At 33.7% G+C, this 10,878-nt stretch overlaps 1 protein-coding gene across 1 annotated transcript in view; it reads left to right on the top strand.

Annotated features, from left to right (window-relative positions):
- Nucleotides 1-210: 210 nt before the first annotated feature.
- Nucleotides 211-10,878, top strand: part of LOC113504302 (homeotic protein distal-less) — a gene marked incomplete at its 5' end in the record, with an annotated part of 86,958 nt that continues 76,290 nt past the window's right edge. Inside the window, one exon of the mRNA XM_026886559.1 lies at nucleotides 211-730. Coding sequence (XP_026742360.1) covers nucleotides 211-730 — 520 coding nt within the window. The remainder of the gene's footprint in view (nucleotides 731-10,878) is intronic.

The raw sequence follows: 10,878 nt of genomic DNA, 5'->3' as shown, positions 1-10,878 counted from the left end.
TCTTCGATATTAATTTAAACCCCCGATTATAAGCAACATGACAAATGATCTTCAGTAGAATTGCAAAAACCGAGATGTAAGTAGTTATTCATACTCTGACTTGGAAATCGGACTTCTATATCCCATTTTCACACACCACTTTTATCATCAAACGAAGCTTATCATACGAAACAAGTTTCAACTATCTTAGATTTTAATTTTATCTTGTAAACTAACACGCGAATCTTTTTGTTCCAGGCTACCAGCGGGCATCTACAAAACAAAAGCGCAAGACAATCCCTCAAAATTACTCGAATTCAATCCCCCAGCAACAAACCCAGCACCCTGAGTTTCACAGATCCATTCGGGCCTCCCCAGTCTTCGGACGGGGGGGGCCCGTCTACCCCCCAGCCGGCCCTCACCAACCAGGACAACATCGACCACCAACACCACCATCTCGGTGGCTCCCAGACCCCACATGACATCACGAACTCTGCAAACTCTACTCCCACAAATGTCTCCTCCAAATCTGCCTTTATAGAGCTCCAACAACATGGGTATGGGCCTTTCAAGGGTGGTTATCAACATCCTCATCATTTTGGGAGTCCTGGAGGACAGCAGAACCCTCATGAGGCGTCAGGGTTTCCAAGTCCAAGGTCGTTAGGATATCCCTTCCCCCCTATGCACCAAAACACTTATGGGTACCATTTAGGTTCATACGCGCCTCAGTGTGCCAGTCCGCCTAAAGATGGTAAGTCAATTTTGATGCTTTTTTATTTAATTGTAAGGTTTTTAATGTATTTTTGTGCCTTTATGGTCTTGGGTTCGACTCCTAAGTAGAGTAATGTTAGTTTATATTCATTTTTGCAAGACATTGAAGTGTTTTTGCTATTTTGTGTTATGTATTTTGCATTCCTATTTTGTAGAAATATTATGTTATTCTTAAGCTTAAAACTGCTAAAAAGAACACACTTCCTTCGCCTTCTATGACTGTGGATAGAAAAAAATATGAAATATTTTATTACAAACAACTAACAAAGTACCTGCCACTAAACGTACCATTATCGACACTAACAAATTCAATATCAAATTACTTTCACACCTCCGAAAAATATTTCCAAAAAAAAACTTCGTAAATTACCCTACTTACGTAAAATTACCACTTGGTTTACGAATTACCGTATTTTACCCTAAAATTACCGTTTGTCTAGTGATCGGGAATAATCTAAACTATTTGAAGGTGTTAGCCCTGAATTTCATAAAGTTTGGGGAAAAAACTATTTTCGTGTAAAAATGTTGGAAAAATTGTCTCTTTTTTTCAATATTTAGTAGTGTTTCGTCGAATTTGGATTTTTTTGGAGTCACGATACGATAATACGATTTGTCGTGTCGTCAAAAATAATAATATAGTTCGAAGATTACACTATAAGATTATAGACACAAGTTTCAGAATGAATATTAGTTTAAAATTATCTACATTATTGTGTTCTAGTTATTAACAATTATTATAAAAGAACAAGTATTCCCCGTATAGTATAAACGGTAGGAAATAAATTAAACGCAGAACGTTTAATTTATTTCCTACCGTTTTAAATATGACTCATTGAAGTGACGTTTTAAAATAATTTGCTGTCTCAACTTATTGCTTGAATATGAGAAGGACAGCATGACCTTTTTAGGGTGACGATTTTGATGTATGTTTATTGAATACCGCCGTCAGAGGATCAATATAAAAAGTAGACGTGATGTTAAAAAATCTTCTTAACTAGCGAACAAACATGATTTAAAAGTACAAGCATTCATTAGGATAGCCCGACTAGTTTGGCGATTGGTCCTTGTGACTTTAAGATTAAGGACTCCGGTTGACTCCGAAACTAGTCGGGCAATCCCGATAAATATAATAAAACCATTATTACATAAATAAGTTCGAGAACAGCTTCTTACAATGCACCCCTAAAAATATCTCAAACACGAAAAAAAAACTTTTTTATATAATTTAAACAAGAATATAACAATAAAATCGTGACATCTAAGTAAGAACACATAGTAGACGTCAAAACACCAGTAATTGTACGGAACCGTTGCTTTAATATTTAATAGGGTCCCCTACAGTACAGTTCAACCGTAATTAGGGTTGTCCGTTCTCGGTAATCACTTGTCATTTTCTTTGTTTCAATAAAAACAGTCAGGTTTTTGCAGTGTTATAATTTATGTGAATTGAAGAGTATTGTGAGAATATTGTTTTTGAGTTGAAGTTGATTTAGGACAGTTTTATTTTCAAAATGGAAATGTTAGGTAATATTTTAGTTAACAGACTTCCTTAAAAAAAATATGTTTGTTTGTTTGTGTAGGTACAAAGTTTTCCGAAACTAATAATTAAATTAAAAAAAAAAAAAAAAAAAATATTATTTTATTTGACATAAGTAAACATAATCATAAAATCTTACATGGAGACCTCCTTTTAAGTAAGTATTTACCTGTGCTAGGAGGCCTCGCTCTTCCTAATTACATCATAAACATTGTGTATCAAATTAATAGTAGATAAAAATTAAACATTACAAATTAAAAAAACAAAATTAAACTTCAGTCTTACTTATAAAACATTAATAAACAAATTGAGATCAATATGTGCGTTTTGTGTGTGTGTGTGCGTGTGCGTGTTAGTGTGTGTGTGTGTGTGTGTGTGTGAGTGTGTTTGTGCTAGCTCATATACTTGCTGCTTGCAGAAACAGTTCTATATCATCATAACTTTTAGATTTCAGCCAGTAAACCAAAGATTTTTTGCAGTCTCGGGATGTCAAAGGGTATATATTTAATAATTTATTTATTTTGTTGTACAGAGTTGTTGATTGTTGGACGTATTGTCTTTTTGCATAGGTGGTTTTAACATATTTTACAGGTGCTACTAAGTATTTTCTTCTCTTTTCCTGGGTTGTAGGGTTATACGGAAGTGATTTGTGAAATTTTAGTAGAGTGTTGAGGATATATAATTTTCTCACTGTAAGTAGACCACTAAGAGAATAAAGTTCATTTGTAGGGAATCTGTATGGTTTGAAATACATGACTTTTATAAGAGCCCTTTGTGCTCTCTCTAATTCAATGAATTTTGTTTTTATGGTACCGCCCCATACCGGTATACAGTAAACCAAGATAGATTGAGCCAGAGAAAGGTAAATCATGTTTAGAAGGCGCTTTGTTGTAACGTGTCTAAGCATCTTAAATAACCAGATAAGCTTTCTTATTCGGGTCATAACCATATCTGTATGGTCATGCCAAGACAGTCGTTGGTCAACCATTACACCCAGGTATTTGATGTGTGCGACTCTCTCAATTCCTTGACAAGAACAGTTTCGATTAGTGAAATATGCGCCACATGTGTGAATTTTAAGGGCTAGGTGATTGTTAGGTTGGGTTCTATTGTAATTCGTAAAGGTTATAAATTTAGTTTTAGATATATTGAGTGTTAAGAGATGGGAGTTTAGCCAAGAAGCAATTTGCGAAAGACCTTTTTCAGCCGATTCACATACAGACTGCCATGAGTCTCCTTCAAAAATGACTGCCGTATCATCTGCATATGAGAGAATGCGGCCATTTTCAGGTTTCATTTTACAAAGTTGGTTTATATAGATTAGGAATAAAGTGGGCCCTAGTACGCTGCCCTGTGGAACACCATAACTTACGTTTGCAGTCTCACTAATATAATTACCTACTTTAACTTTCTGCGTACGGTTATGAAGGTAATTTGATAACAGATCCAGAGCAACACCTCTTACACCTATCTTCTCTAGACTCTGCACGAGCATGGGGACAGAAACGGTATCAAACGCTTTTTTTAAGTCTAGGAAAACTGTTAAACATTTTTTCCCGGCATCTACTATATTTACAATATGATTTGTCAGTGTTAATACTGCATCTTCTGTACTTAATTTATGCCTAAAGCCATATTGAGATGGAGAAATTATGCTAAATTTGTTAGTGAAGTTAATTAGTCTGGAGTTGATTAGTTTTTCTATAATTTTAGATATGCCAGGTAGTACAGAGATAGGTCTGTAGTTGTTTACATCATCTTTGTCTCCACCCTTGTGCACGGGAGTAATAACAGCTAGTTTTAAAGCCGGCGGAAATATGCCTTTCCTAAAACATAAATTAGTCAGATGTGATACTAAAGGTACGACTACTTCGTGGGCAAGTTTTAAAAATGTTGTTGGTATGTTATCCCAACCTGGAGAGCTTTCAGATTTAAGACTCATCACAGCTTCATAAACTTCTCTGTCAGTTGTTTCAAAAAGAACAAACGAAGTGCCATGTGAATTTTCTGGACTATCATCGTGGGGTTCTAAATGGTTAGAAGTAGGGATTTCTTCAGCCAAGGTCTTACCGATATTAGAAAAATAATTATTCACATGATTAACTGATTCATGACAGGTTGATTTTAACTCTAATAATTCTAAATTAGGCGTTTTCTTAGGTTTACGACTAGTAATATTATTTATAGTGTTCCAAATTAGTTTAGTGTTCTTGTTCGCATTAATAAGTTGTTGCTTATCATATTGCCTTCTGAGCTTTTTAATTAAATTATTGCAATAGTTGCGATATCTTCTGTAAGTAATTTTTAATATTTCGTTTTGAGCGTCAAGTCTTAGTTTCTTTTGCATGTTATTTCTATTCTGAATACACCGTAAAACACCTAACGTTATCCAGGGTTTGATTATGCGACTATTTCTAGGTATTAAGGAAGTTATGGTGTTTTGCTGAAGGCAATTTTGTAGTTTTTCAATTATAAGCGTAGATAATAAAACAGGATCATCGATCAGATAGAGCTCAGAAATATTACTTTCGTTTAGTGTAACAGTTGCTTTACTGAAGTCAACGACAGTCTTACTTTTATAGCATTTGTAGGTATTCACTACATCACTTAATTTAAGGAGAATCATGTAATGATCTGTTACTGTAGTATTCAGAACAGCGACGGAACCACTTTTTTTAGGTTTTTCTAGTTTTAATATAAAATGGTCTAGACAATTTTCACCTCTTGTTGGCAGATAATGTCCGGGCATCAAACCTTGCATTGCCAACATGTTTAAGTAGTTTAGCCTGTTTGTACGATCATTTGTTGATTCGTTAGGTTTATATATAATATTAATGTTCAAATCTCCTGTTATAATAATATTTTTATACGATTTTAGGGAATATAGGTGGTTATTCAATGAATTTATAAAATTTTCAGCGTTACTATTTGAGGGTGATCTATAAATTGCTAAGACAGCAGTCTTAGGCATAATTATCTGTAAACAGGATGCGTGAGTCAGTAGTATTTCTTTAACACTTACTTTATGTTCCCGTTTGACATAAACTACTACCCCATCGCAGTGATTAAGATGATTACTAGTTGAATACATACAATAGTTTTCTATTTCCGGGATAGGTTTATTTACGTCTATTCTGCATTCGTTCAATGTTATAACGTCTACGCTAAACCGAAATTGAGTTAAAGTGATGAGTAAATCATCTAGGTTGCTGTATATACTTCTGATGTTTTGCGATACTATAGTGAAATCAGATTTATGTACGTGAAATTGTTTAGAAAAGTCGTCGATTTGATATTCTTTCGATTGTGCTATAACTATATCGTCTATTTCTTGCGTTATCTTAAGTGTGCTATCCATGATCTATATAAATTATTTGTCTGAAATTCGATAACACAGTGTTCGCGGTAACATAATATATTTCTGTAAAGAGTGCACGAGATTTAAGTATTGAATCATAACAGTTTTCAACCCTCAAGAAGTTAAAAATTAAATTAATAGTCTCGACTACAAAGTACGATTTTGACTGTGTATTCAATAAATTAAAATGTTTATATAAAATCATTTTGTTATCGATGAACTTTGTTTCAAGTAACAGTGGAGATGACTTTGTAAGAGTGTATATTGGTAATTGAGCGCTTTGCGTTTTTGTAAATAAGTGTTTTGTTTGTGAGAGTGTCTGAAGAGAGTCATGCGTTATCGTGTAATAGTAGTGTGTAATGTATTGTAATTTTGTGTGTGTGTACAGTATTCGTGATGGTACATTGAGAAAAATAGATAGGCAAATAATTATAAAATGTTTGAAAAAACTAATTAAAAAAATAATAGTAAAAAACATACAGTGAATGTAGCTTAATGGTAGTCACGCTTCTTGCATTAAACTTTGAACTTGGGCCTCGCTTCTTATGATGAAGGTTCGTGATTCGTCATCTTTTCTGACATAAACTTTGCCATAAGCAGTCCAGCAGTATTTGTAGCCCTTAGATTTAGCCAGGTCACGTGCAAGGAAGTGCAGTCGGGATCCTTTTGCGGTGAGCTGTTCTGTCACAAATATGGGTGCGTCTCCATTGGTTTTAAAACCGAGATGTTTAACGCACAGTTTCTGTTTATTTTTTATATTGTAATGCTTACACATTTTAAGAACGTCGGTCTTCAGTATGGTTGAGCGAAATTCAACTATTATGGGTGTGTTTGTACTTTTCTGCTGACTGTTCTCTTTTTTTCCTTTAATTCTATATATATCGCATATATCCGACTTCACCACTTCACTGTTGACATTTTTAGTTAGGCATACCACCATATTTATGAGGTCTTCTTTTGTTTCCTTTGGTAGCTTAGGAACATTTTTAATTTCGATGTTTGACTTTCGAGTGCCGCGCTGAAGTTCCTCAATTTTATCTTCTAGAATGGTTATGTACTCCTTATCCTTCATTGCTTGTATCTCCATTTGCTCTATTTTTCTTTTAAACTCTTCATTTTGCACAGTGATGGCAGCTATAGAGTTTTCAATATTGGTGTTTGTATGTTTTATTTCCATTAAAGTGGGTGCAATTTTCTTCAGTTCTTTTTCTTGATTAAGCAACATAGACTTTATCATATTGATCATGTCTTCTTTAAAAACATCTAAGTCCTCTTCTCTTTTCCTTTTAATTCTTTGGGAGACGTAGCTCAAAGGCGAGTCGTAGATTTCTTCTGATATGCATTGTTTTGCAAGATTAGATTCAGAGAGTGATTTATCCATTTTACTAGGTAGGTACCAGGGAAGTATAAGCAATCAGAGCTTTTTAGCAGGATTATTTTATCGTTATAATATAATTGAAGTACTCACTTATGAGGTCAATTTTTTTTTGTAAGAATATTTAAATAGTGTCGGGGTAGCAGAAATCACAAGGAGTTTTGAGTTGACCAATGTCCAGTGTGCAGAGCGGGGCTTCGCGTGCTTGTCAAAAGCAATGGGGCGTGTCCGGATGTCACCAGGGGCGGGGTTGTTGCGTCTACGCAGGCGGGCCTGACCAATGCGCACAGACCGAAGTACCAGGATACTATTATTGACAGGAGTTATAGTGAAGCACTGAGTTTATTATGTTTATTTTTGAGAACTCTTCGTGTTTATGCACTCCTATTTTTATTTTTGAATTAAATTAAATAAATTGGTTTTAATTTAAAGAAAAAATACTAAATACACAACTCAAAACACGTCTACACCTTGCGGAGGTCCGGGGGGAAGGGGAAAAAAATTAATTTAAATTGTGGTAAAACTTTCTTTTTATCTAAAAATAAAGAGTTTAGGGGTTTATTTTATTTTTATTATTTGTTATTAAGTTACCTTAAGTCTACATAGAATTAAAGTACTTAGTTTGTAAATATTTAAGTTAAACTTTCGGATAGTTTGAAGATTACCAGAACAAACATACGAAAAAAAAGTATTATATTCGTGAACAAAATACAACACATTATTTCAATTAAAAACTCTTTTTCAACATTATATAACATCGAATACCAAAACCACCTAGCAATTGAACAACATTTATAAAAAATAACAAGTCCTTAACAAAAATTCATAGTAAACTCTTTAAACATTGAAACTAACTCCTAAACCTTATTTATTTGTTTTTCTTTACATTTTTCACTGTATTTTCTCATTCTCAGATCACCATGGGAATGTGTCTTATTCACATCTAAACCACTACCTCGGTAAGAGAAATATTAACCAAATTAAAATACATCCTAATAACCAAAGTCATGCTTGAGACATAATACCTCTTTTTTTGTAGGCGGTTAGTACGTAGGTGGGGAATTCATTTGTCGCGGCAAATTGTGGCATATGAATTTCCTTAGTGCAAGCTACTCCTGTACCAAAAAGTATCCAAATTGGTAGAGTCGTTTGTGCAGTACGTGACAGATTAACAGACATGAAGTTTCGCATTTATAATATTTATGTGGATGTACACAATTATTAAAATTTAAGTATTTATTGTACACAAATACTTGAATAAAAAATACATAGAAAGTATGTGTGTATGTACTTACATTTAATAAGAAAAATATCCTGTACTCTATTGCAATAGTTTCAAAAATGGGTAAATTTTAAAGTTAGCTTGACACACTCCCGTGTATCAAAGTAACGAAAACGTTAGCACTAACTTTAATGAAAATATGGAAAAATAATACAATTAACAAAACCGTGCTTCTAATGAGCTGTTTTATAAATATTTCAACATTTATTGCATATTCAACGCGATATCAGAACACGCTAAAAATAATGAATACAAACATGTTTTTTTCCTAAAAAGAAGAATTAAGAACGTCCTTGTATTTTGAAGAAGATAACAAATTTAATTAAATTAATTTCAGTTTACAAAAAAAGTGAAAAAGCTATGCACAGCAGTGAACCTGGATAGGCTAAATGGAGAACGAAGTTAAAACTAATAACCTAACTGGTTTCTTGTAAATTGATCAACATTTTTCAGGTTATTATACTTGAATGCCATATTGACACTCACGTATCCCAAAGCGGTTCTGCACATCCTGACAAAGCACCCTACAACGTCACAAATACACAGACATAACCTCTTTACAGTATTAGTATTAATTCATCGGCCTAGCCTTTTCCCAACTATGTTGGGGTCGACTACCAGTCTAACCGACTATCTGACCTCCTCAACCCAGTTACCTGGACAACACGATACCCCTTGGTTATACTGGTTGTCAGACTTTCCTAGCTTCTGACTACCAGTAACGACTGTCAAAGATATAGGAACAACAGCCGGGACCCACAATTTAACGTTCCTTCCGAAACACGGAGGAACTTGTTATGACAAAGATGGCCACCCATCTACGGACCAACCGCGTCAAGCATAGCTTAACCTGTGATGGATTCACTCATGCGGCACTCAGCTTAGCCACGGGCTCCACAATATTAATATTAATTACAAATACAAATTGTATTTCAAACCGATACTATAAAGTGACAACCCTAGCTACGTCGTGAATTTTTCAAAACGCCACCTACCGGCTAACACATTAAACTTTCAAGTGTCGCCTCGACCGATTGGAGGGAATAGTTTGAATTTAGAATTGCTTGTCAGTTTTCAGAATGTTCTTGTTTTTTATTATTTATATTTTGCTGCATTGGCCAGTGTTTCGCATTGACGGTGTTTTAAAATAATGTAATATGTTTTGTACCTATGTAGGTATACTAGAGGATTTAAAAACAACTAAAGTATAATATAAATGAATACCTATATTTCATTTACTAGTTTTAGGAAGAACTAACAATATAAACCGTACTGAATTGTGAAGTGATTAAAAGGAGTGAATTAAAAGAACACTGCCAATTAAATAAATAAAAATATTTACTTTTCTTAACAGTCCAAAACTGTATAATATTCAATAAGACATTTTTTTTCTCAAAAAGGACACATAGGTATACTTTTTAATCCATTGCATGCTTGCCTATTTACCCAAAACTTTGTTAGCTCTATCACGACGCAATGGTTATAAAACAAAACAACATTTTACACATAGCAATCAGGATTATGGTAAGGTTTAGTAACACATGCATAGGATGTACGGTATTCCTTTAACCATGTATGAAAGCGTGGATAATAACCGAATAATTAATTACATACTTAATCTTTATAATTACACGCACGGAAACCGATTTATTGACACAAAAGCCTCGGTTTTTGAGCAAAATAGGTTTGTTTTTTTTGCGAAATTTCTTTGATTAAGCGTTTATTTATAAATATATACATTTAAATTTAGATGTATTTTTATTGTAAACGAGCGTTGTTACTATGCTCTTTAAGATGTGGAAGAGAGATGCCGATATTCTGTGTATTGCTCCGTCTTGTTTTCATAATGAAAAGTCTTTAAATGCTGACAGTATTACTTCTGTTTCCTATTAAAGGGCAAAGGGCATGCTTTTTCTCCATTCATTAATAATGTATTAGAATAATTAGTAAATGGGGGAGTAAGAAAATAACACATTGGCTTATTAACAATCAAAGTAATAAATAACTTGAAAACCAGAATAACTTAAATAAGTATCTAATGATTTATAAAAAAATCTATATTTAACCAAACCCAAAACTCACTAACTTAGAGACTAGGAATATTAATAAAACACTTAAAAAAACATCCTTAACGCAAAAGCCTCGTATCCAAATCTAATCAATTCATCTGTCAAAATTAATGTCAGATAATAACAACCAAAAACGTCATGTGATTGACGAACCGACAGACACCAATTTGATAGATTTCTCTAATGTTAATCCGAGCTAATTAAACATACTTAATCTAGAAAATTAGCCTTAAAAGGCACAATCTAGATATCAGTTTCACTTTCGAATGCCATCCGCGAAAATCGGCACGCGAAGCACAGACAATAAAAAACTTGATAACTTTTTTTTAGGCGTCAAAAATTTCGTGCAAAGGAAACTATGATTAAATTGATGTGTTCCGACATGTGTTTTCCTGAATTGTCTAGTGTTTAGTAGGGATGGCACGGTTTGATGTGTTAACTGGTTTTTAATACTGTTATTTTTGAGATGTCGAAACTTTTCGTGTCGATTTTAGACTTCGTTCAGAG

Source organism: Trichoplusia ni, chromosome 21 (assembly GCF_003590095.1).
Source record: "Trichoplusia ni isolate ovarian cell line Hi5 chromosome 21, tn1, whole genome shotgun sequence".
Classification (NCBI taxonomy): Eukaryota; Metazoa; Arthropoda; class Insecta; order Lepidoptera; family Noctuidae; genus Trichoplusia; species Trichoplusia ni.
Note: the sequence above shows the minus strand (reverse complement) of the source record. Positions and strands in the feature narration are given on the sequence as shown.